At 38.5% G+C, this 27,940-nt stretch overlaps 1 protein-coding gene across 2 annotated transcripts in view; it reads left to right on the top strand.

Annotated features, from left to right (window-relative positions):
- The window catches only part of SCP2 (sterol carrier protein 2), a 103,213-nt gene extending 75,610 nt beyond the window's left edge, over window positions 1-27,603 (top strand). For both annotated transcript variants that reach the window (XM_077891794.1, XM_077891795.1), the window contains 4 exons: window positions 6,905-6,998; window positions 13,356-13,485; window positions 23,525-23,604; window positions 26,559-27,603. In XM_077891794.1, coding sequence (XP_077747920.1) covers window positions 6,905-6,998; window positions 13,356-13,485; window positions 23,525-23,604; window positions 26,559-26,654 — 400 coding nt within the window. In that variant the 3' untranslated portion in view covers window positions 26,655-27,603. The remainder of the gene's footprint in view (window positions 1-6,904; window positions 6,999-13,355; window positions 13,486-23,524; window positions 23,605-26,558) is intronic.
- Window positions 27,604-27,940: the final 337 nt, after the last annotated feature.

Consider the following 27,940-nt stretch of genomic DNA (forward strand, 5'->3'; position numbering starts at 1 on the left):
TAGAATTCCATCTAGTTCATATTTGGAGTTGAAAACACTCGGTAAAAGCCAAACTATAAAGAGCTAACTGCAGTATTAGAATAGTATCTAATTGGCTCAGATTAGAAGTTTATGAATCGGCGGCAACAAATTCTATTTTAAACATGGGAGTCTCATAGTTTTTTAATTTCAGGAGACTAAAAAATTGGGAGATTGAGTTGTTCAAAATAACTACAGTGTTATTTGTAGGAAGGCAGAAGTATGAAAAAAAATCCAGATGATATACAGGTTTCCCCTGCTGTCCAAAAGTAGAGCGTTCCTGTGAAATTTTTCTTAAGCCAAAATGGTGTGAAGGAAAGAAGTTATACCATTAACCTATATGGAAAAATTATTGAGTGTTTCCCAGACCCCAGAATGACCTCTTTTATGCTTTTCTGTTAGGACACATCTTGCTAACGGATGCACAGAATAAATTGAGAAAAAGCACAGATGCTCACAGCCACAGCTGTGGCTCCTGCTGAGTGTAGTTCTTGGGGAGAGAACATGGGGGAGGTGACACTCTCCATGTACACACTGCCTCTAAAATGGCTTGCTACAAAACAAACGTTAAATGCTATTACCTCTTTTTAACTTTTTTTTTTCCTTTTTTTTTTTTTTAAACCAAAATCCTCTTTGGATTTCTTTTGGTTAGCAAAAACAGGTACTAATATATGCCTGTCATAGAAGCAAAGTAACATGAACTTTTGAAAAGCAGGGATACCTGTATACATGACTAATAAGAATTAATGACTAATAAGAAAATATTGAAGGTAGTATTGATAGTTTTATGATATAACATAACTCACTATAAAGGCCAAAGCTGGGAAAACGGTTCTTGAGTCTAATGGTACAAATACAGTTTTAAACAAGATCATTTTAAGGTATTCTTTTAGGGTTCCCAGACCCAGTTCCAACGTGGAGAATAGGAGTTCCCACTACCTGTCCGCAAACACCAGGCAATTTTCAGACACCAGTAGGTCTGGATTCAACTCAATTCTGACACTATCTACCCAGAGATAGCATCAGATTGCATAGTTTAAGGGTTCAGTCCCACAAGACTGGCCCCCACCCACCACTTCAGATGTGTCACAAACTTCAGTTTGTTACCTGGGCCTCTGACCAAGAGGCTACAGGTTGGAGTTTCCAAAGACCTCCTCCTTATGTTTGATTAATTTGCTAGAGTGGCTCATAGAACTCTGAAAAACCCTTACTTCTGTTTTACCAGTTTATTAAAGGACATGATAAAGAGTACGAATCAATAATAAGATGAAGAGATATATGGGGCAAGGTCCCATACAAAGGAGTTTGGGGCCTGGCTTAATGGTATGAGGAAGGGTTCTGGTTTCCTGATTGTGGAAGCTCTCTGAAAAGGACCAAAAATCTGTCGTCTTGGGTTTTTATGGAGGCTGCAGTACATAATCATGATTGACCAAGCCATTGGCCATTGATTCATCAACCTCCAGCTCCTTTCCTCTCACTGGTAGTGATGTGTGGTAGGGTGCATAAGTCACTTTCATTAATACCAAGTCATTCACTTCACCTTTATGGCTTTGAAGCATTTTCAGGAACTGTGGATGAAGACCAGATATATCTGAGAAGTATATTTTAGTCATCTGAATGACCAAATATTTCTTATAAATCATTATATTGCAGGTAATATCAATCATTATATTGCACATGATCTGATTTACTTAGTTCCTTATTTAGCTAACTTTGATGGAGCAACTGCTACATGCTTAGACCCCCAAGAATGGCCCTCTGTGTATGTGGGGAAGGCAGACATAAGTTTTTCAAAATGCTGTTGAAGCCCAGAGGAAGAAATTATTATGGAGAAGGTAAATTTAAACCAGATGACTAGGATTGCCCAGCAGAAACTTAGAGGAAGGGTATTCCGGGCATGTACATAGATAGTTACAAAGATTTGAAATACCGGATTTGATGAGTGGTTGTACTGTGTGGGTACAGAGTAGATTATGTGTGTGCCTTGGTAGATGGGCAGAGTCAATAGTGTGCTGGTGACAGGAGGTACAGTTGTAACCAGATTGGATTATGGTTTTGAAACCTTAAATCCTCTACTCAGGAATTTGGAACTGAGCCCACAGAATGAGTGTTATCAAAAGATCATGTGGTTATATTGCCCTTTAAGCAGATCAGTCTGGCATTACTTTGATTTGAATGGTGCAGAGACCAGAGGCCAGCAGTCCTTAGGGGAGGCAGTTGTAGCAGTGTGTGTGGATAAGAAATGTTCAGTGCTGCAATAGGAACAGAAAAATAAGAAGGAGAGGTCATATTTAAGAGCTGTGACCAATTGCATTTAATTTATAGTTAAACTTTTATTTACCTTCACTTAGATCAATTTTGAACAGTTTTTCTTTTTTCTGTTACTACTTTCTGGTTTTGAGCTTTATCTTGGATAAATTGAGGCCTGCTATCTTCATCTGTTCAAGTTGCTATAACAAAATTTGTCCTTGGCCCCCAAATTCTTATCTTTCTCATGCCATCAACTCAAAATGTCTCTGTTTCTCTCTTCTGTGTACTCTTTAATTCACTGTACTCTGACTTCTACCTTCCCCAACTTCTTCAGATTGTTTTTGTCGAAGTTCCCTGTACTCTCCATGGTGCCAGATACAGTGGGTGTTTGATCTTTGGCAGTAATTGGCATAGTTTAATGCTCCCTCCCAGATTCTATCTCCCTTCTCAGCTTCAGCAACACCATGTTCTTCTGGTTTTTCCTTTTTTTTTTTTTTTTTTAAAGACCCAGGTCCTAGTTTCTTCTTTGTTCTTTTTTTAATTTTTTTTATTTATTTATGATAGTCACAGAGAGAGAGAGAGGCAGAGACACAGGCAGAGGGAGAAGCAGGCTCCATGCACCGGGAGCCCGACGTGGGATTCGATCCCGGGTCTCCAGGATCGCGCCCTGGGCCAAAGGCAGGCGCTAAACCGCTGCGCCACCCCGGGATCCCTGGTTTTTCCTTTTGTTTGCTTTTTTTGTTTTTTTTTTTTTGTTTTGTTTTTTAATTTTTATTTATTATGATAGTCACACAGAGAGAGAGAGAGGCAGAGACATAGGCAGAGGGAGAAGCAGGCTCCATGCACCGGGAGCCCGACGTGGATTCGATCCCCGGTCTCCAGGATCGCGCCCTGAGCCAAAGGCAGGCGCTAAACCGCTGCGCCACCCAGGGATCCCTGGTTTTTCCTTTTGTATCATTGGCTGCTGCTTCCTCTTTATTTTTTTTTATGTTAATTATTTTTTTTAATTTATTTTTTATTGGTGTTCAATTTACTAACATACAGAATAACCCCCAGTGCCCGTCACCCATTCACTCCCACCCCCCGCCCTCCTCCCCTTCTACCACCCCTAGTTCGTGCTTCCTCTTTAAATAATGGAGTACCATATGGTGTTGTTCTGGGCTCTCTTCTTTTTCTGTAATTCTCTCCAGGCAAGTTTATCATTTCCCATGGATTTAAATACTTTCATTATGTTGATGGTCACCCTTATTTTATATTCATCCTCAATCTCTCCTCTGAGCTCCAGACTCATACCCAACTGCCTTCTTGTTTCACAAACATTTCATACCTCCTGTGCCTCAAATGGAACTTTGATCCCCTCCCACTACATTCTTCCTTTTATCACTATATGGCACTGCCATCCCCTCAGTTATATAGGAAAACTGAATCATCCTTGCCCTTCCCCCTACTGTGAGATCCCCCTCATTTCCCAGTAGTAAAGCCTATGGATTCTGTCTCTAAAGTATACACTTTTTCCTCTCCATTTCCACTGGCAGACTGTCCCCACTGTAGTCCAAACCACCATCACTTCTTATTGGGACTATTCCAGTAGCCTTACTATTCTCCCTGCCTCTGTTCTCACACACACACCCTCCCCAGTTCATTCTGCACACTGTTGTAAGAGTAATCACAAAACAAACTACGGTTGACCCTTTTTTTTTTTTATTTTTTTTTATTTATTTATGATAGTCATCAGAGAGAGAGAGAGAGAGGCAAAGACACAGGCAGAGGGAGAAGCAGGCTCCATGCACCGGGAGCCCGATGTGGGATTCGATCCCAGGTCTCCAGGATCGCGCCCTAGGCCAAAGGCAGGCGCCAAACCGCTGCGCCACCCAGGGATCCCCCGGTTGACCCTTGAACAATGAAGAAGTTAGGGGTGCTGGCCCCCTGTACAGTTGAAAATTCCCCAAAGCTTTTGATTCTCTAAAAAGTTAATAACTACTAAGAGCCTACTGATGGTTGGAAGCCCTACCGATAACATAAAAGGTCCGTTAACACATATTTTGTATAAGTACTATATACTGTATTCTTTTATATATATATATATATATGTATATATATATATATACTGTATTCTTACAATAAAGTGAGCTAGAGGAAAGAAGGTGATATGAAGAAAACCATAAGGAAGAGAAAATACATTTACAGTACTGTACTGTATTTATGGGAAAAACCCACATGTAAGTGGATCCATGCAGTTCATACCCGTGTTGTTCAAGAGTCAACTGCATCTCACTTCCCTGCTTAATCATTTCAGTAGCTTCCCAAATTCCCTACTTTAGCCTTTATGATCTGACCCCTGCCCAGTTTTTCAGTTTCATTTTCATTATCACTCTCCCCCCACTTGTGTTGTAGTGACTGCTTTTGTTGTTCTTTAAACATACCAAGCTCCTTTCTCAGGATCTTTGCAGTTTCCTCTTTGAATGGCTAGCTCCTTTTCTTCTTTTAATAAGATCTTAGCTTAAATTCAGCTGCTCTGAGATGTCATTCCTGACTGTTCTACCTAAAGTAGGTTCTTCCTATTACTTTAAATTATTTTATCTATTTACTCCTTTTTCTACTCCGACTAGAAGAATATAAACTCAGTGAGAACAGGGCCTAGGTCGGACTTGTCCACCCTTATACTCCTACTACCTTGAACAATGCTTGCCATGTCAAAGGAATTATCTAACATCCTCCTCTTCCTCAGACTCCTCCAGTTTCTGTCTGTATCTAATACTTGAAGCTCTGGAGCCTATTCTAGTCATGCTATCCCTTTTTACCATGGGCCAGGGGCTCTGCTAGGTACCCTCCTCCCACCCCGGGATTCTGTTTAGTTATGTAAAGTCATTGGCCCTCTCCACTTTCTTTCCTACCTCCCCACCAGAGGTTCACAGAGGTCAAGTAATTTACTCAGAATCATATAGCTAGTATGTGAAGAAACCCTTGAGATTCAAACCCAGGCCTTTGTAGCTCTAAAGACTATGTTCCTTCTGCTACATCAGGTCATTCATCTATAATTGTTCCCTAACTATCAAACAACCAATAGGCAGACAGTTGTTAAATTCATATCTGTGTCACAGGTAAAATACAAATCTTGAGCCCAATCTCTGCTTATCTAATCACCATCAGTTCTTGCCTGGACTATTGCAGTAGTCTCTTTGCTTCCCTATTTTGCAGCTTTATAGTTTTCCACCTGGCACCCAGATTTGTTTTTTTAAAACATGTAAATTGGATCTTGCTACTCTGTAGCTTATACCATACAGTTCTTCTTATTATACTTAAAATCCAAACTCCTAATAATAATAATAATAATAACAACAACAACCTAACTTTATTATCTTGCTCTGTGTGTTTCTGTGACCTTAGATCCTTCTACGTCTCTGCTCTGCTCTAGTCATACTGGCCTTCTTATAGTTCTTTTAACTGCCAAACTAGTTTTTTCCTTAAGTTTTTTATGCTGGAAGTTTAGTACTGGCTTCCCCACCTAAATCTTTATATGGCTAGCTCATTTATATAATTTAAAAGCTAATATCACCTCCTCAGAGAAGCCTATCTGACCAGGCTATCTAAAATAGAACACTGTAGGGGAAGGGAGAGAAAAATAAAATAAGATGAAATCAGAGAGGGAAACAAACCATAAGAGACTCTAAACTATAAGAAACAAACAGGGTTGCTGAAGGGGAAGTGCATGGGGGGATGGAGTAACTGGGTGATGGGCATTAAGGAGGGCACATGATGTAATGAGCACTGGGTGTTATATGCACCTGAGGAATCACTGAACTCTACCTCTGAAACTAATAATACACTATATGTTAATTCCTTGAATTTAAATAAAGTAAAATTTAAAAAATAAAAATAAAATACTCAACAGACACATATTCTTTCTCTATATCCTCTTAACCTGCCTTATTTTCTTCATAGTTTTTTTTTTTTTAGGTTTTATTTATTTATTTATTTGAGAGAGAGAGAGAGAGAGAAAAAAAAGAATGAGTGGGAGGGAAAAGCAGAGGGAGAAGGACAAGCAGACTGTGCTCTGAGTGCAGAGCCTGATGTGGGGCTCAATCCCACAACCCAGAGTCATGCCCTGAGCTGAAATCAAGAGTTGAGTGCTTAACCAAATGAGCCACCTAGGTACTCCATTATTTTTTTCATAGTAGCTTCCTTCCTTCCTTCATTTATTAGAGAGAGAGTGTGTGTAAGAGTGGGTAGAGGGGCAGAGGAAGAGAATTTTCAAGCAGACTCCATCTCAGGACTCATGAGATGGGACTTGAGCCAAAACCAAGATTTGGATGCTCAACCAGTTGAGTGACCCAGCTGCCCTTATATTTATTTTTTTGCTTGTTTGTTGTCTCTCTCCCCAACTAGGGTAAATTTTTTTGGTTTACTTTATTTTTAAGGACAATGCCTAGTGTCTTGTGAGCACTCAGTATTTGTTAAAAAAAATGGGAAGAAAAGCTTAATTGTTTTATGGACTTAATTATGATTTTCTTTGGGTAAGAGCCACAGCATCTCTGTTCTTAGGGATTTTTGAAAATTACTAGTGTTAAATGGTGAAAACCTTGTGTCTGTATGACTCCATGGATTGAAATTGGTTCTTTTCTCCATTTTCTTACAGAACTCATCAGATTGAGGCTGTTCCAACCAGCTCTGCAGTTGATGGATTTAAGGCAAATTTGGTCTTTAAGGAGATTGAGAAGAAGCTTGAAGAGGTAAGTAAGAATTTTATAAAATTCTACCAGGAGGACTTTGAAGCTAGAGGAAGCAGATAATAGATTTCTGGTGTTTCTGTGAAGTGATACAAGTTAAAAATTTATATAATATTGTCAAGTAGTGAGTGTCTTTTGTATTTCTGAGTGTCTGTTATAGTTTCTTTGTAATTCTGGTAAGAATGCATTTCAGAGATGTACAAGCCTCCATACTTGAGTTCTATAAAGAGCTATGGTAAAATGCTGTGATAATCTGAACTAGAGGAAAGGCTAGTCCTTGTTACTCTCCTCAGTCCTCTCTTTGTCAGGAAGATAATAATTTTGGACCAAGGTCATATGTAAAAGGATTCTCACTTATTTTGTGTAATTTCCCTTTAATTCAAAAGAATTAAAATTGAATTTTTAATTCAAAGACTTTACTTAGAACCATTAAAAAAGAATGTTTAAAATGTGTCTTTAAAAGGTACCTAATATCAACACTCCTTATAAAAAATCTCTCGTGCTTCAGTTTTTTCAGAGTAGTTTTTTTCTTTAAAAATAATGCTAATTTAAAAGAAAGTCACACAATATAGAACATATGAAAAAGAAAGTTAAAAATCTCTTGAATTTCCATCACTTGGAGTTCACTAAAATGTGAACAGTGGTTGACATTGTTTCAGACATCTCTCTTTGTATATGAATATGCAGTTCTACATAACTGGGATCATATGATACATGTTGGGTTTTTAAATTATACTCTGTATACAAATTTATTTTTATGTACAATAATTAGTTCTTCATAGATAATAATCATACAAAGGCAATCTAACAATAACTTATATTAAAAAGAGAGCTATTCTTTTTTTTTTAAGAACTATTTTCTTTAAGCAAAATTACTACTTATATCATTGTTTCAAACCTAAAGGCATCTCAGGATATTATTACTGATTTTAATTTTCAAACCAAGAAGTCACAATTATAGTCACAGTTACACAATTCCAATTATACATCTATTAAGCTGACCAAAGTGGCTGAAATAAAAGGATTCAGAATAGGTAAGCTGTGTATTTCATTTGGGCTACAGTGTGAAAGGCATACATTGTGCATATCTTCTAATTTATTGTAGCACAAAGAACTTATTAACATCTAAGGTGATTGCACTGTAGGTGGAAAACAGTCAATGTGACTGATGTGTCTTGAAAAAAGACCCTGCGTTTCGGGGATTTTTGTGATCAATGACCTTCCAGAGGTAGAGGGGGCTAGGTTTGCCGGTTCTGGGCAGGCAGGCATTGGCTCAGGAGCTGCAGACCTGTCCTGCCACCATCTTGTGGGGATACACCTACATGGGGGTTAAACGTGTTTTATAACCCACTTTTTTCTCTTGACAGTGTTCCAGGCACATAAATATAAATCCTTACCATGAGTTTGAATGACCACCTAGTACACTTTGATTTTTATGTATCATAATCTATTTAACTAGCTTCCTACGGTGAACATTGCTTGTATTTAAGTTTTTGCAAGTAAAGTAGTGGTATAATAAATTTCCTCTTTTTTCATCTTTAAATATTTAATGCCATGATCATCTTAGCATGAGTAATTAAAGGGGGAAATCGTTGAGTTGTTGGATATGCATATTTTACATTTTGGTATATATTGCCAAGCTACCCACCAAAAAGAGCATACTGATTGACAAACCTCATAACAATTCATGGGAGTGACTGTTTTTTTCCTCCTACTTTCTCCGGTGCTTTGTGTTGGCTGGTTTTTAAAAAATCTTTGCCAATCTAGTAGGAAAAAATATCTCATTATTGGTTTGTTTTTTAAGTAATCTACCCCCAACATGGGGCTTGAACTCATGACCCTGAGATCAAGAGGCCCATGCTGTAATGACTGAGCCAGCCTCTCATTATTGTTTAACTACCTTCATTATATTTGTCCACTAAACTGAAGTTGGATTCTGTAAGGGCTCAACTTGAATTTTTTTCCTTGCCAACAACATTTGCCTGCAGAGCAACCTATGGGATAATTGCTTCTGCCAAATTGTCCCATTTTTTTCAACTTTATTCTGTCAATAAAAATAATTAGAGAATATCTGATAGCTATGTGTCAGTCACTGAATACTTCATTATTGGGGTTAACAAAGAAGTGCTCTTTTTATTTCACAGTCTTAGCTTTGCAGTTGTATCCCTCCTGCTCCTATTTTAATTCTTTTCTCCTCCCTCTTAAACTTCACTTGAGCAGACCTTGTCCCCTTGTTTCCTTCCCACGATTGTAAGTTTCCTAAATGTTTGTAAGGACTAGAAAGTGAAAGTCTTGGAATCTTTTGTCAATTCATGCATTTTCTGCCTTAGCAAAGGAAATCTGGCCAGAGATTTTATTTCCACTTTTGTCTTAGCAATACCCTGTTGCCCTTTTTTGAATTCTGTCTTAACTTTTTGTTCCAATTAAGTTTGAGACAGAACCTACTCCTTGACCTTTTGCCTACTCAGAAAGAAATACTTTTTTTCACTCAAGGAGCAAACTTAGAACTTTCTTAGTATTAATGAACTTTAGTTCTACAACAAATGTGTATTTTCTTTCCCCTTTTAGCTCTCTCCTTGTCCATTTCCTTACCCTGTCTCACATCTTCTTCAATGAAAAATGTTATTTTATAAAAGGATCAGTTGATTTTTTTTAAAGGAGGACATTTGATTTTTTTATTATTTTTTAAAGATTTATTTATTTATTTATTCAGAGAGAGAGAGAGAGAGGCAGAGACACAAGCAGAGGAAGAAGCAGGCTCCATGCAAGAAGCCGGATGTGGGACTCGATCCCAGGTCTCCAGGATCACACCCCAGGCTGCAGGCGGCGCTAAACCACCGCGCCACCGGGGCTGCCCGGATCAGTTGATTTTTAAAAGTAACAGCAAGTGCAAATTAGTCTACATCTGTTTTAAGGAAGTGGGAAGAATTTCTCTCCAAGTATGCTAAGTAGAATTTCTAAATACTTGCTGGTGTTTTCCTGCTCTAACTTGTTGGTGTCTGTTCCTGAGGCATTATGCAAGCAGATGGCATGGATGCACCTAGAAATAGTCATTCATGGGCTGCTGGCCCCAAAGGAAGCCTGGCTCTTGGGTGGCCCACCATACTAGGATAATTAACCCACTCTTCTAGATTGTCTTCATGGAAACTTGAGGGACAAAAGATCTTAAGGAATGTAGAGAAGACTTGAATTTAAAATTCATTTATGGAGACACACTGCTTTCATAGGCTCACGTTGGAAGTATTGATGTAACCTGCTTCGCAGAATGGTATGGTCAAACGACAAGAGCACTGAATTTGAAGTTAAACCAAACAGGGATTGAATTCTGGTTGTACTACTTACAACCATGTGTCCCTGCCTTTTAGGGAACAGAGTTTAGTGGGAAGACAGACATGGGGAAATTTTCCCCTGGAAAAAAAAAATAATAACTACAAGAAACATGGATACATGTGCAAATGGCTATCAAAGTGTCCAGTAGAGATAGAAGAGCTGTCCCAGAAGAATTAGCAAGTAAGCGGGGACTTCATGAGGTTGGGGTGGAATGTAAATAGGTGAGTGAGCTGGGACAGGGCATAAGCAAGAGCATGGGAGGCTCATATGTTTATGGAATTCAAGATGATCAGTATTGTTGGAACCTACAGCCTGAGGAGGATGAAAAAAGTGACTAAAGGTAAGAACAGATAAATATCCCTCAGATTATGACAAATCTTGAATGATATGTAAAGACAGACTTCCTCTTGTAGGCTCTGGGGAGCCACCTTTAAGAAATTCACACCTGTAAGTGTTAGATGGCTTACGTTAGTGTGTTAGATGGATTATGTTAAATGGCTTACTTGGCAATAGGAGACAGAATAGTCCGAAGCATTTTTAACCTTTATGAGCCTTAGTTTTTTCTGCTCAGTGAGCTGATATTAATATCTGTCCACCTACTTACAAGGTTTTATGGAGATTAAAGAAATAATGTATATAAAAGGATTTGAACACTTTATAGCCCTAAAAAGATTATTATTGTCATTAATAATTTCTCCTAAAGCTAACTTAGAATGATTTGAGTGAGATATTTTAAGGGAAGCCAAAATAAGAATTCTTCTTTAAAAATCTGACAAGAAATTTTGGTTTCTTGGTTTAACTAGAAAATAGTAATAGTTAATTCTAAGACACCCACGTGTAGGAAATGCCCCCATGATAGTCAAGATAAGTAGGCCTAGACTAAATATTTTTAGAATAACTTCTTTGGAGTCTAAGACACATGGTTGTTTTTGAATAAGTTCAGGTGTGTTATCTAGTATAAATAAGAAAAAGATTGACATGCCCATTAGGATAACTAACTTTAAAAAGACAAAAGCCTGGGGTGCCCGGCTAGTTCAGTCAGAAGAACATGCAACTCCTGATCTCCAGGTCTTGAGTTCGGTCCCTACATTAGGTGTAGAGGTTACTAAAAAAAAAAATTAAATAGTCTTAAAAAAAATAAAATAAAAACACAAAGGTCTGTGCAGTGTGTAAAAATTGAACCTTCATTCATTGCTGGTTGGATTATAACATGGTGTAGCTACTTTTTAGAGAACAGTTTGGCCAGTTTCTCAAAAGGTTAAACATTATCCTATGATTCAGCAGTTTTACTTTTAAATATATACTTAAAAAGTACACAAATTTGTACACAAATGCCTATGAAGTATTGTTCATAATAGCTAAAAAGGGGAAGTAATCAACAACTGATGAATGACTAAATGAAGTGTGCCACATCCATACAATGGAATGTTATTTGGTCATAAAAATTCCATGCATCAGCATGGATTGGAATAACCTTAAAACATTTTGCTGAGTGAAAGATGCTAAGTGAAAGTCACAAAAGACCATGTATTGTGTGATTCCATTTATATAGTATGTCCAGGATGAGCAAATCTACAGAGATAGAAAGTAGATTGGTGGTTGTCAGAGACTAGCAGGAGGGAAGTAGAGGGCAGTGATGACCAATGGCTATGAGTTTCTTTTGGGGTGATAAGAACATTCTAAAATTAGAAAATGGGAGACGCCTGAGTGGCTCAGCGGTTGAGAAGCCTGCCTTCGGCTCAGGGGGTGGTCCCGGATTCCCAGATTTGAGTCCCGCATAGGGCTCTTTGCATGGAGCCTGCTTCTCCCTCTGCCTGTGTCTCTGCCTCTGTGTGTGTGTGTCTCTCATGAATAAATAAATAAAATCTTAAAAAAATAAAATAAAATTAGATAATGGTGCTAGTTGCACAACTTTGAATATACTAAAATACCACAGAATTGTATACTGTAAAACAAAACACAACAAAAAGAAAGAACTTAAGCCAGGTTCTCTGCTTACATAGAAACAGAGGTTAGTATCTGATATCAGTCTATGTAAGTTCCTCAGGGATAATAATTATTTGAGTATTTCAGGTACTTATACCATAGTGCCTGAACATAGTAAACACTTCAGTCTTTTTTAAAAGAATGAATATTAGACAAACCGTAAGAGACTCTTACTTCTCGGAAGAAAACTTAAGGTTGCTGGAGGGGAGGAGGGTGGGGGAATGGGGTAACTGGGTGATGTGATGAGCCCTGGATGTTATATGCAATGGATGAATAACTGAACTCTACCTCTGAAACTAATGATATGTTAACTAATTGAACTAGTTGAGCTATTTGTTAACTAATGATATGTTAACTAGTTGAATTTAACTAAAATATTAGTTAGAAGAATAAATATTATGATACCAAAAGGAAGAATCTTATATCTAAATTATTGCAGGGATGTAAAGCTGAAATAAAGAAGGTGGGAAATAAAAACTACTAGAAATTATAAGAGAAAAAAATTATAAGAGAATTCAAAAGGTAGCCAATTCTAAAATATTCAACGATTAATATGTTATTTATGTATTTGCCATAAGCCACTCACACCCCCCCGCCCAAATAAAAGACTTTGCTCTCAGAACCATTTCTCTTTAAGTTCTGATTGTGGGAAGCCAGAAACACACGTAAAAGAATTTACCTGCAAAAAAAAGGGAGTGGGGGTTCCTACATTTAGACAGGCCAGAGTGAATCTTTCAGAAATTGAGATAAAGGAAAGCTACTTCAGTAGAACATGCTGCTGTGCTACCCTCATTCTCTCTTTTCTTCTACCAGTTGTGTTGGGAAAGCCATTTTTAACAAAAGATTTGGCAGATGAGGGAGTTGTTGCCTTTCAGATTTTTCTGGGTGAAAGATCCTGAGGGAGCTTGGCGACTGCTGCTGGCCCAGCTGCTCACATCATATATCTATTTAAACATTCAATGTAGAGAAAAAGCCTGAGAAACAAACTTAATACAACTCCCAGAATTTTGGTTTTTTATTTTTTGTTTATTTTTTCCTGTCCAGGAAGGGGAAGAGTTTGTGAAGAAAATCGGTGGTATTTTTGCCTTCAAGGTGAAGAATGGCCCTGAGGGGAAAGAAGCTACTTGGGTGGTGGATGTGAAAAACGGCAAAGGATCAGTGCTTCCTAACTCAGGTCAGTGCAATAATGACTTCATTAATAGGAGGCTTGAACAAATACACAAGGGAAAATGGGGATCTGCTTTGGTGTTTTCCAAAAGGGCTGGCTTCAGAGGCATAGGACCTTGTTAAAAGAACTAGTGAATCCTTAGGAAAAGGGATAGGTCACAGCTACCTCCTCCCAAAGATTGGGAGCCTCCATCACAGAGTTGCCAATTTTAGGCCTTAGAATTTACACAGACTTGGGTTGGGGTGCTGGCCTTACCACTCACACATTCTGGCTTTGAACAAATTATTTAACTTCTCTTAGCCCCAGTTTTCTCATCTGTAAATGAGAATAATAAATGGTACCTATATCATAGGGTTGATGGAAGGATTAAGAGAATTATCTCTTAAGTATCCTATAAAGCACATGGTCCAGCATATGGTTACATGGCCTCAAAAGTCCTATCTATAATCACTATCTCCATTTCCTCTCATCCTAGTCTTTCTTGAACCTACTCTAATCACTTTTTATCCTCATCACTGTTCCAAAACTATTCTTATCCAGGTCACCAGTGACCACCATGTTGCTAAACTCAGTGGTTAATTCTCAGCCTTCATGATATATTTGTAGGGTTTCCTCTTACTCATTGGCTGTTTCTTCCTGGCTTCTCTTCCTATTTTCTCCTCATCTCCAAATTTCTTAATGTTGGTGTACTCCAAGGCTCAGTTCTATCTCTATTCACTCCCTGGGGATCTCCTCAGGTCTCGTGCTTTTATTTTTATTTATTTATTTATTTTTAAAATATTTTATTTATTTATTCATGAGAGACACAGAGAAAAAGAGGCAGAGGGAGAAGCATTTTATGAGCTGCCACTCTCATGTGGTGTAGGAAGAAAAACAATGTATTGTCTAGATTTAAGCTTTTAAAAAGAAAAAGAACTTTTGGAAAATAGTTATTTCAGGATTATATTCTGATATGCCCAGGCAGATGATAAGGTGATATTCTAAAAAAATTTGTTTTTTGTTATTGTTTGTCATGAAAGATAATATGTTTATGGAAAGTTATTATATAATTTCAGAAAACCTTGTATGTACCCTGGTTGTGAGCAGAGGAGAATCACAATCAAACTTAAGTTTCAAAATGATCACTCCAAAAAAATAATAATAATAATAAATTAAATAAATCACCCCCCAAAATAAAAACCAATCAGTCAGTCGACCGATTGATCACTCCAGCTGGTGTGTGGAGAAGAACCTACAGGGGGCAAGGTTAGAAACAGGAAAATCAGGCAAAAAGAAAAATGATAGAGACTTAGACCAAGGTAGTAGAGGAAAACAGAATTTGCTGATGGATTAGACTGCTCAATGTGAGCAAAAGAGGAGTCAATGAGAACTTCAAGGTTTTGACCTCGGAACTGGTAGGACAGAGAAGCAATTTATAGAGATTGAGAAGATGGTGGGAAGAATATTAAAGGGGAGTAGGAGCAAATCAGGAGTTAAGTTTTATACATATTAGCTTCAGCATAACTATCAAGTATCCAAGTAAACTTGTCAGTTAAGCAGTTGGATATACACCTTAGAGTTCAGTGGCTGAGTCCATGCTAAAGATATCTGGGAGTCATCAGTGTAGGGATGGTTTTAAAAGCATGAGACTTGGGCAGCCCTGGTGGCTCAGTGGGTTAGCGCTGCCTTTAGTCCAGGGTGCGATCCTGGATACCCGGGATCAAGTCCCACATCAGGTTCCCTGCATGGAGCCTGCCTCTCCCTCTGCCTCTTTTTCTCTGTGTCTCTGAACCCTCGGGATCCCTGGGTGGCGCAGTGGTTTGGCGCCTGCCTTTGGCTCAGGGCGCGATCCTGGAGACCCGGGATCGAGTCCCACGTCGGGCTCCCGGTGCATGGAGCCTGCTTCTCCCTCTGCCTGTGTCTCTGCCTCTCTCTCTCTCTCTCTCTGTGTGTGACTATCATAAATAAATAAAAAAAATAAAAAATAAATAAAAATAAAAATGTACAGCAAAATGAATGAATGGTGTTCAGTAAGCATTCAGGAGGTTACATTTTGTATGTTGTATTATATGTGTTTCATATGTTCATTTCTCACAGAGAGTCTGGTATTATTAAGAAACATGATGTATGAGGACTACTTTTTTGGAGCGCTTAAAATACCATGCTATGAACTTTGAGAGTGATTTGATTTATAATCAATCCAGTTAAAGCTTTTTAAGTAGAAAAGAAAAGTGAGGGCTGTATTTTAGAGGATGAAGCAGGTGTATTAGATCTGATGAATTGGAAAGGGAGAAATCAGATGCAGAGAGAGCAATTGGGGAGATGGACGTTGCCATGTCTAAGTGAGCAAAAAGGATAGCCTGAGTATTGGCAGTGAGAAAAAAGATGTTGTTACATTGTAGTTACCAGGGTATTTGGGGTGAAGTTGATGGGATCTGGAAGCTGTGTAGGAGAAGGAAGTCTATCAAAGATGGGAGAGTTTTGTTACTGATACATTATTGAGTGGTGCATGATATCAGGAGCACAGAGGGAAGGCTAGCAAGTAGCAAGGAGGGACGATACTTGTTTCTCTGAGAGGGTAGATAAATATTCAGGGACACTCTGAGGCAGAAAGGACGTTGGCAGAGCTCTTGGAATAGAGTTTAGAGCTTGGAGAGAGGAGAAAATGTTATGAGTAGTGCTTTTGAATAAGGAATCAACTAGAATAGAAGAAAGAGGCAGTAGTAAGGGCATCTTATATGGGCAGCATGGTGGTGTTGTGGAAAGTTCACGAATGATATATATAGTCACTTTTTTTCCCTCCAAATGGGTAGGCAGAAAAAGAACTGTAAGTTTGCATTTTATGAGCTGCCACTCTCATGTGGTGTAGGAAGAAAAACAATGCATTGTCTAGATTTAAGCTTTTAAAAATAAAAAGAACTTTTGGAAAATAGTTATTTCAGGATTATATTCTGATATGCCCAGGCAGATGATAAGGTGATATTCTAAAAAAATTTGTTTTTTGTTATTGTTTGTCATGAAAGATAATATGTTTATGGAAAGTTATTACATAATTTCAGAAAACCTTGTATGTACCCTGGCTGTGAGCTCTCCCCGTATTAGGTGCCCCATCCCATACCTGAAGGGATTTTACCCCTGGAGCAAGGTAATTTCTGCTGAAACTGACACTTGTTGGCAGCTAGGAGTGGCGTTGAAATATGGACTTACCCAGTAAAAGCCACCATTGGAAATTGCCAGCTTCTTTTACATCAGCCAACAAATGCCCATTTGTTAGGGATCAGGTATGTTAAAGCATTAATAACCTGTCCTAGTTTGAACTACCACCTTAAAGAGAATTGCTAGTTCTTTTGGCATGTACACAGTGTTGAGAGGTTTACTTACTGTTGACGAAGTAAGATTTCCTTAAAAGTATTTCATTTGCTTATATTCTAAGAGTTTGGTAATGATTTACAGGTGGTTATATTAAGGACTTCTAGATTTTATGCATTTTCCATAATCTTTTCCTCCTGCCTGGTGTCTTTGTCTATGAATTCCGCCCCTCCCTCCTCTCTTTTAAAACAACTCATATAGCATATCTCTAGGAAGCCAACTTTGATTCATCTAACATGACACAGTATCTTTCGTTCATTTTTTCTGCCCTCTCAGCATCTACTTGAATTCTCAACACTGCCCCATTGTGGGCAACATGATCTAGAAGGGCTCAGGATCTTGCATCCCCAAGGTACAGTAGAAATTGCATAGCCTTCGGAGACACTCAAACTGAGTTCAGACTATAGCTGTGTCACTTATTAGGTGTATACCTTCCCTGAATCCAAAGGTCTTGTCTAGAAAATAGAATGATTTCTATCCATGGAGCTGTTGTGGGGATTGAATGAGATATATAAAGCCCTTTAGCGTAGCAAGTGCTCAATAAATCATTGCTTCCTCCCCAGTACATATATTAAACATTAATTTAATTAATTAATTAATTAATGTGAGACTTGTCCAAGACTCTGCAAAAGGACTTGGGGAACTGAGGAAGCATCTAGATTCATCAGATCCTGATGAACTGGTGAAGGCCCAATTAAAACTGAGCTGTCAGGGCACCTGGGTGGCTCAGTTGGTTAATCATCCGACTCTTGCTTTCAGCTCAGGTCTTGATCTCAGGGTTGTGAGTTCAAGCCCTGTGTTGGACGTGGAGCCTACTTAGAAACAACAACAACAAACTGAGCTATTCAATGTTTGTATCCTTCCTATAATGATAGGAAGCCATAGAACTTGGGAGTAATGAGCTTCAGTAGCAGGAATCTGCTTTCAGATCTAGCTCAATCTAGCTGTGTGATTGTGGGCAAGTTGTTTGACCTCTCCAATCCTCATAGAGTTGTTATAAAGATCAAATGAGTCATGTATGTGAAGCGCTCAATAGATGCTGATCTTACAGCAGCAGCAGACTTCATTTTCCTAAACTTAAATTTTTTTAGAGGTGGGAAGAGAGAGAGGCAGCAGGGGCAGGCAGATAGAGAGGGAGTGAGAGAGAATCTTAAGCAAGCTCCATGCCCAGCACAGAGCCCAACATGGGGCTTGAGATCATGACCTGAACCAAAATCAAGAGTTGGATACTTAACCAGCTAAGCCAACTGAGTACCCCTACACTCACTCTTCAATGATTAAGAGTCCTTTCTTGGAATATTTGGATCAAGTCCAACTATAAATCAAGTCCGAGGATCTCAGTTTGCTAGCTTTTGTTCCTCCTGTTCTTTGAGGATATAAATCTACGTGAGAACTGAATTTTCGAGACTGTAAGTCCCTTCGTTTTCAAACTTCACACCTTTTTTTTTTTCAATAGTAAGAAAATTTTGTTAGAAGCAAAGATGGAATAGCTGTTGAATCTCAGTCTTTTAGGGGCTATCCCTGAGTTTTAAGACATATAATAAAACTTACAACTTTCAATCATGTTTGAACTATTTGATAATATGGGTATGCTGTGCTTTCATAACTTAACTGCTCTCTTAGCAGCCCGTTGGGGCTGCTGTAACAAAATACCACAGACTGAGTAGCTTATAAACAACAGGAAGTTATTTCTCACAGTTCTGGAACCTGGAAGTCCAAGATGGTGGAAAGGGCTGGGGGTCTCTTCACAAACATTTAGACCATAGCAACCCCTAATCTCTTAATTAAGGCACAGATTATCTGATTAGCTATTGGGCCATGATTTGATCATCTTTTGACTGCTACGTAATCTACTTATTCAATGGATTGATTGCCCTTATGTGTCAGGCACTCTTCAAGGACCTGGGATATAGCAGTGGACAAACCTGACAAGGGCCCTGGCCCTGTGAAGTGTCTGTTCTAGTGGACAGACAGAAAAACATACAAATAAGTAAGGCAGTTTGACATAAATGCAATAAAGAAAAGTAAAACAGTAGTAAACTAGAAAGCAACTTGGTTTCAGGGAAAGGCCAACTTTAATTTGAGGAGGAGCCAACTGTTAGAGGACTGTGGTCATATTAATTGTCTAACACTGCTGACAGGTTTTTTTTTTTCTTGGTGAATTTTTCCTTTTGCACTTGAAACTTACTTGTCCAAGGTAGACATGGTTGATTTAGCAATGAGATATTAGTCTTTGTTGTATACTTTTTTACTCATTATACTTTGATATTAAAGTTAATATTTTTAGGGGCACCTGGGTGGCTCAGTCTGTTAAATGTCCAATTCTTGATTTCGGCTCAAGTCATGATCTCAGGGTCATGAGATGGAGCCCTGTGTCAAGGTCTACACACACATGCTTGGTGGGTGTCTGCTTCTCTCTCTCTCTTTCTTTCTCCCTCTCTCCCCAACCCCCATTTCTCCCCCTCCCTCCCTCCCTTTCGTTTTCCCTTTGCTTTTCCCCTTTCGTGTGCTCTCTTTTTCTCTCTCTCTAAAATAAACAAATCTTTAAAAAAATTAGAAAAGGTAGAGAAACAAAATGGAAAAACTACTCTCCTATAATTCCACCATCTATGTTAGGAGTTGATAAACTATGGCCTGTGGGCCAAATCCAACAACCTACCACCTGTTTTTTTGTTTGTTTTGTGGAAAATTTGTATTGAAGTCTAGCTTATAATAAAAGGCATAAATATGAAGTGTACAGCTTGATAAGTGTTTACAGATGAATATATCTCCCAGATCAAGCTGCACAATGTTGCCAGCAATCTAGAAGCTTCTCTTACGCCCCCTGCTAATCACTCCCACAAGGAACCACTATTCCAGATTGTCACTGTAGATTGATTTTATTTATTTTGGAAATTCATTTACACGGACTCATATAGTATTTATTTTCTTAGGTTTGTCTATTTTTTGCTCAGCATCATAAGATTCTTTAATATTGTTGTATGTAGCAGTAGTTTGCTTTTGCTATGTGAATGCCCCAGAATTTATTAATTCCATGGTTGATATATCTTTTCAGTGTTTCCATTTTGGGGCCTTATGAATAAAGCTGTTATGAACATCCTTATATAGGTCTTCTAGTGGATGCATGTACTCATTTCCACTTGGCACATAACCAGTAGAAATACTAGGTCATAAGGTACATTAGAGCCAAACAGTTTTTGATGTGAATATACTATTTTACATTACCCTCTGCATTCCATGAGAGTTTCTTTTGCTCCACGTTTTTGATAGTACCTGGTACTAGCAGTTGTTTTAAGTCAGATTCATTGAGGTATAATTTAATACAGTAAGATCTACCCTTTTTAAGATGTATAATTCTATGAATTTAGATAAATGCATATAATTGTGTAACCATCACTAAAAATCAAGAGATAAAATATTTCCACCACCCTGAAAAGTGTTCTCATGTCCCTTTGTAGTCAATCCCCTCCTCCCACACTCAGGCCCTGGCAACCACTACTCCGATATCTGTCCATGTACCTTTACCTTTTCCAGAATGTCATACAAATGGAATCACACAGGATGTAGTTTTTGTTTTATTTAAAGGTTTTATTTTTAAGTTATCTTTATACCCAAAGTGGGACTCGAACTTACAACCTTTGAGATCAAGAGTCACACGCTCTACTGACTAAGCCAGCCAGGTGTCCCCAGTATATAGTTTTTGAGCCTGCTTCTTTAACTGAGATTCATTCACTTTTTTCCAAAGGTCAGATAGTTACTGTTTTATATCGGGATAGTACATTTCATATTTCAACCAAAAGACAAAAATGCAGTTTAATTTAAACAGAAAATAATGGCATCTCCCAGATGCCTTATTTCTAAATCAACCAAATACACAAATTCTGTTCCTTTCCCCCCTCACCCCCCCAATGCCAGCCCATAAGCTTTGCCCAAAGTCTTGAGTCTTCCATGCCATAGGACATCCGACATCCTGGACTTGTGAAGCACATGAATGTAGCAATTAAAACACTTGAGAGGTCTAGCAAATGGCATTTGAAAGGGACCTCAAAGTGCAGTATGTCTTTTTAAACATGTTACAGACTGAGCTGGTTCTTTGAACACTATCACTCTGCTTAAATTCGAGAAGCAGGCTTTAAAAATGCAAAGCATGTAAGTTATATTTCAGTGCAGATCTTCAGCTGGTCATTGGAAAAGATTTCAAAAATAAAAAAATATACTTAGTGTCACCTGCCCCTCCCTCCTACCCAAAGCTAAAATGAAGGAAAAACCAGCACAAAACAAAAACAAAAGAATTGCAGATGACTTTGGAATCCTTTAGGAATCCACTACTTCCGATTAAAAATTTTTAATACATTGGAGAATCATTAAAATGAAAAAAAAAACCCCACAAAAGTCTGCTCTTCATGTATAGAATAAGCTGCTGTGTAGAATATGTTTGAACTTTGAGTTCTTCTGGAAGGCTCTGGCGACACTGGGAGGCTGGGGGCTGTGTTTCTTTTTGTGGCTGAGTAGTTTATCCATTCATCAGTTGATACACATTTGTTTTTTTCCCCAGCTTTTGGCCATTTGAATAAAGCCACTATGAGCATTCACATACAGTTTTTTCTGTTTGGACTGTGTTTTCATTTCTTTTGGTTAAACACCTAAATGTGGGATTGCTAAGTCATGGCACGTGTATGGTTAGTCTAAGAAACTTCTAGACTGTTTTTTTTTTTTTTAAGATTTTATTTATTTATTCATGAGAGACACATAGAGGCAGAGACACAGGCAGAGGGAGGAGAAGGAGGCTCCTCACAGGCAGTACGATGTGGGACTCCATCCCAGGACCCCAGGATCACGCCCTGAGCCGAAGGCAGATGCTTAACCACCGAGCCACCCAGCTGCCCTTTCTAGACTGTTTTTTAAAGTGGCTGTACCGTTTTACTGTCCCTCCAGCATTGCATCAACTTTTCAGTTGCTCCATATCCCAACCAGCACTGGGTATTGTCTTTTTATTTCCTTTTTTGCCCATTCCTTCTGGTAGATATATAATAGTATCTCATGTGTGCTTTTAATTCACATTTCCCTGATGAGTAATGAAGTTGAACACAGTTTCATAGGCTTTTTTGGCTATTTGGAGATCTTTTGTACAGTGTCTGTTATTTGCCTGTTTTTATTTATTTTATTTTTTGCCTGTTTTTATTTTAGATTATGTAACCTTTCCTAATTGAATGATAGGAATTTTTTTTTAATATAGTCTGGATACAAGTTGTTTTCTTTTTTTTTTTTTTTGGCAGATACATGAATTGTGTATATCCTTTCCTTGTCTACTACCTATTTTGAAAATTTTATTGGCACACAGCCACACTCATTTGTTTATATATCATCAATGGTGGTTTTTGCACTACAGTGGCAGAGTTGCATAGTTTTGATAAAGACCTAGTAGCTTTTGGCAGAGTCTAAAATACTTAGTGGCCAATCTTTTACAGGAAAAGTTTGATAACTCCTGCTATAGATAACTGTATACTCTTTTTTTTTTTTTATTACTATATAGCAACTGACCACAAAGGTAGTGGCTTAAGACAACACATGCATCTATTACCTCATAGTTCCCAGGGCTGAGTTGGCTGCATGTAGCTGGGTCCTCTGCATAGGGTTTTACAGACTTCAGTGAGGGTATTGGCCTGGGCTAGGTTCTCATCGGGAGGCTTGACTGCAGAAGGGTTGGTGTTCAAGTTTACTCCGGTTGCTGGAGATTCATTTCCTTGCAGCCATGGAGAATGATAACTTGAGTTTTTTTTACTGGCCATAGGCCAGAGTCTGCCCTCAGCTCCTAACAGCCAGCACCGCACCACATGGTCCTTTGCATATATGCACTTCACAGCACAGCAGCTAGTTTATTCAAGGCCAGCAGGAGAGACAGAGAGTCTTCTAGCAAGACAGAGTCTTACATAACATAACAGAACCACAAGGATGACATCCCATCTCCTTTGCCACATTCTCTTGGCTAGAAGCAAGTCACAGGTCCTGCCCATATTCAAGGGCACATACAAAGGCGTGAACACCAGGAGGCAGGCATCACAGGGATCACCTTAGAGTCTGGGTGCCACAGTAACTGTTATTAATATATTGGTATCTAAGTTTATAGATGTTATTTCCTATGCATATATAATTGAATATCTGTTTTTAAAGCAGAAATGGGACCATGCTCACAGTTTGTTTTATAACTGGCTTGTATGACAGTATCATGCATGGTACAGTGTAACATGAACATTTTTTCAGGTCAATAAATGTAGATCCACATCATCTAATGATTGCATTGTATCCCATCATATGAATATGATAATTCCTTTTAAAGATTTATTTATATATTTGCGAGAGAGCACAGGCGGGAGGGACAGAGGGAGAGGAAGAGAGAATCTCAAGCCAACTCCGCACTGAGTACGGAGCCTGACACAAGGCTCAATCTCATGACCCTGAGATTACTACGTGAGCCGAAACCGAGAGTTGGACACTTAACCGACTGTACCACCCAGGCACCCTGGTAATTAATCAATTCCCTCTTGTTAAATATTGAGGTTGCTTGTAATTTATGCCACATTTCACCAGGCTGCCGTAGAAGAGTACATGAGTAACGTTTTCCCCGCACTGCTCCAGTACTGGAGGTGAATACCTGAAACTGAATACTCTCCTTGCTCTTCCTTCATACCTGTTTTAGATAAGAAGGCCGACTGCACAATCACAATGGCTGACTCGGACTTACTGGCTTTAATGACTGGTAAAATGAATCCTCAGTCGGTAAGTATAAAGGGGCTTATTTCCTCCTAGTAGGTGGGTCTTTGAGTCCATTCCATTTCATCTCCTGCCTCAGCCTTATACCATAAAGTGCAAAGTGGTCAAACTGACAAAACTTAGTGTTCCCTAAAATGTTACTTAACAAATGACAAACATTTGTGGCACAAGCCATGTGCCAGGTACTGTTTTGTGTCTTGTGTAAAACCAGATGAATTAGAAAGAGTTCTCCTGCACTGGACAGTCACAATTTGGTACGAGACAAATCTGTAAAAGAGTAAGTGTATCCGAATATCCACAGTGCTATGCCTAGCTTATGGACAGCAGTGGGCGGAGCCATGTCTCCCTGGACCATCAGAGAAAGTCTCACAGAGGAAGAAACACTTAAACTGAGTATAAGAGTGACCAGAAGTTAGCAGTGCACAGATGGAGAGTGGGAGCAATCCATGGGGAGGGAGCAGTGTGAACAGTGTGAACAAAGGCGTGACCTTTTACATTTCATCTCTCTGCCCATGCTCTCTTTGTCCAAACTGCCTTCCCTGACAAACTCCTTTTCTTTCCAAATTAGCTTACATATTATCCCCAAAGACCTCCTTACAAGTTACTGGGGGACTGTAGCCAGTCCCTCTTCTGGGCAATCAATTGGAAGAAAGCTTAGCACTTGTCACATGATATTAGTCATGATGTGCCTATTTCCTTTCCATTAGGTTGTGAGTGTCTCAAAGGAACAAACCACATTTTGTTTGTCCTCATGTCTCAAGATCTTAGCACAGTGTCTGACATTTTTAGGTTTTCACTCAACAATTGCTTAATTTGTATTCATCTGAATACAATTTGATTAAATTGTATTTGTCTGAAATGTATTTATGTCTCTTATGGATTTTCCTGGTCCCCAAATCATCAAGGGTCTTCGTATATCATTAGCCAGTGTTGAACAGACTTGATACACTGAGCTTTCATTAGCCACGGGGGAAGAAAAAAAAAAAGAAACTGAGATGCTGCTTTCCATTGTAAACTTATTGTTTTGTTGCCTCAGCCTGATTTGTTTTAGGTCTTATTCCTACAGCCTCCTGGTAATTCAAAAGATTGGATAAAACAACAATCTGACACACACTAATATTCCTTTTTAAAATGCCTTCTCCAAGCAACTAAGCCTATTGTAGTTGATGCTTTGACAAGTGAGAAACTTGCATCTGTGATGTTTCAGCTTAATATACACCATTGGCATTGACATCTCTACCCTCAGAGCCTGCTCCAAAAATTCTGGACACAACAGAGGCCACCAGTATAGGAGCTGGCTGTCTTCTTCCTTCCCACCCACTGTTCCTTGTTCCACTATGCACTCTCCATGCACTCCCTTGGCAGGGTGATCAGACTTCACACATAAGCTACCCTGGTTCTTGGTTTATCTGTTTACCACCCATTTTGGGGGGCAGAGTATCAGCATTTTCCTGAGCACCTGTTAGCACCCAAAGGAATTAAAGATAAAAATGGCAGATAATTCTATTAATATGCTAATGGTCTTCCCTTATGCTTAGAGGATTTGACTGGAAACCGTTAAATGCATTGGAAATTATAGTATCAGTGTTTGGCTACAGTTGAAACAAAGCAGTGTGCTCTCCAGTGTAAAGCACACCCAATACCTAGGGGCCAGATTAAAATGATCCTTGTGTTTGGATATTGTGAAGACTCATGTTTTCTCTATAATAATTAGTAAATAAAAAGTCACTTTCTCTTTTAATTTTAAAGAAAGGAAAGATGGGGAGTTTCTCTTTTAGGTGCTACTGGTCCATATTTTTTAAGGACATATGTTAAATATATTGTGTTCTGAGACACCGGACCTTTAAGTCATCAGACAGAGAAGGCTGTGTGCCATATAGAAAGGAAATATTTAGTTTGTCCAGACAGAGGAGGGGAAAAAAAAAGGAATTAGTCACCCTTACCAGGAGGTGTAGACAAAGCAGAGTTCTGTGCATTCCTAGGGATAAGGTAAAAGAGCTCCTGACATCTTTATTATACTTGCTTAAAAAGCTAAGACTACCAGAAACTTGTTGCATGTAGCTCTTCCTTATTTTAACAATTGAGTTAGAAGACTGAGATCATAGCAGGGAAATCACGCTGTGTTTGCAAATTTGCTATCATTTCTCTAAAGTTTTCCCGGGATTTTGTTACATGATAAATTTAGCAAACATCAAGTGATCAGTGATCTAATCACAGGCAGTTGTTAAATGGAGCAAATTGTGGCTCTGCACTTAGGGTTGGTTTGATTCTTCTTAAGCCAAAGATTAACACCAGCACCTCAGTCTCAGCAGGCTGCCTGTCCTCCCTCTGTAGGGATAAATCCTTTATCATGTAGACCTAGAAAGGGGAAAAAAATTTGGTGACATTTCATCCACAGTGTATTGAACCCTTAGAGTATCTAAGTGTGTTATGAATGTGCTTTTTCTCTCTTTCAGACTACTGAAAATTTTGGTTCATATATTTTTTTCTTTTTTTAAGATTTTATTTTTAAGTAATCTCTATACCCAATGTGGAGCTCCAGTTCACAACCCAGAGATCAAGTCACGTGTTCCACTGATTGAGCAAGCCAGGGACCCCTCAGTTCATATTCTTGATCCACATGTAGTATTTTTCAACAAAATCCATCTATTTCAAACCCACTTTGCCTATTATTTGGAAAATGTACCATCGGTGACGAAGGCAGATAAAGGTAGACTCAATTTCTAAGAGAAGACATTTGGGAGAGATAGTCGTATGACTGCTCTTAGTAAAGCATGCCTTTTACAAAGCCTTCCTTTTGAGGAATCTAGTTCTAAATCTATTCCAGAAAGCCAAGTTTCATATTTTGAAAAAAGTTTAAGAAACCTGGATAAATAAATGATCTCAGGGCTGGATCGCCTAGAAAGATCAGCAATCACAAAAAACACCGAGTAACAAATTTTCTTTCTTCTTACTCACAGGCCTTCTTTCAAGGCAAATTGAAAATCACTGGCAACATGGGTCTGGCTATGAAGTTACAAAATCTTCAGCTTCAGCCAGGCAAAGCTAAGCTGTGAAGAACTCCCTTTGCCTGCCTTTGAAAATTAAGATGAGATATATAGATATATATCCATATATTTCATTGTCAAGGCTTGGATGGAAACTACACATTGGCAAACAGTGTGAGATTTGTCTTTAGTTGGGTGTGACCAATCTTGTTTTTCCTAAGCTCGGGGTGGACAGAGCCTAATAGTGTACTACTGCTTGCTGAATTGCATAGAACTGTGCATTACAAAGTTAATATGGTAATTATGGTTTGGGGTAAAACTGAGTTTCAGAATAAAATTAGGAACAGCAAAATCTAAAAACTATGTAAACAGAAGCTCTCATTTTGCTTATAAAGTATGTTTAAAGATCATTCTGCTGAAGATTCAATTTAAGTTTTCCTTTGGAGAACTAGGGAAGAAACCGAATACCAGGAGCTGGCCAATAATTAGTGTTGTGCACTTAATGACTTTAATCTATTTTTCATTAATAGTTTTTAAAATTCTGTAGCGGGCTGTTTAAAAAAAAAAAAAAACTTAAATTTTGCATTTCACGCCATCAAAATGGTACTTTCTTCCCAAATCAAAATAAATCTGATCAGAGCCTGGGGGTGGTGGCGGGGAGTCTACAGCTGAATGCAGCCTATTTTTAAAGTAAAAATATTTTTTAAATGAGTTTCCTTCTTGAAAAAAATCAGTGTATTGGTCAAAAAATGCTGTTGTTAAAAATAACTGAACAAATAAAGTTTGCTTTGAGATGCACAGGTTTCAAAGTATAATCTCATATTTAATTCTGTAAAGCTCTCAGTCCCTTGTTCTCATTTTCCTTTTTCATATAAGTTTAATTAATTATGCACATTTAATTTATCTTTCTTCCTGTTTTTTCTAATGCTAATGTTATTTCTTATAACTCAGTAAGATACGGAGTAAAATAATGCTTTTGGAAGAATGTTTAATAGAAAATTAAAATAGCTTTTCCTGATCTCCTTTGTGTTTATTGTGTATGTTCTTTTTGTTCAGGGTCTTCTCACCAATGGAGATTAAGAGAAACATTGGGGGATTTAGAGTCCGTGTTATTCAGGTGTCATCTACTGGTTACTCTGACAAAATGACTAGTTCTTGATTGGGGAAGCAGGGTGTTGTAGTGGAAAGAGCACTTGGCCAGGAGACAAGAGTCTTGCTTCTTTTAGGCAAACAAGTAACTGCCTGCTGGGCCTGTTCACTAAACTGTTAAAATTGGGGATTAAGTAGATGGTCTCTAAGGTCCCTTCTGCTCTGATAATCCTGTGAGTCTACTCAGAACCCAGCAGAACTCTTCC

This window comes from Canis aureus, chromosome 3, assembly GCF_053574225.1.
Source record: "Canis aureus isolate CA01 chromosome 3, VMU_Caureus_v.1.0, whole genome shotgun sequence".
Taxonomy (NCBI): Eukaryota; Metazoa; Chordata; class Mammalia; order Carnivora; family Canidae; genus Canis; species Canis aureus.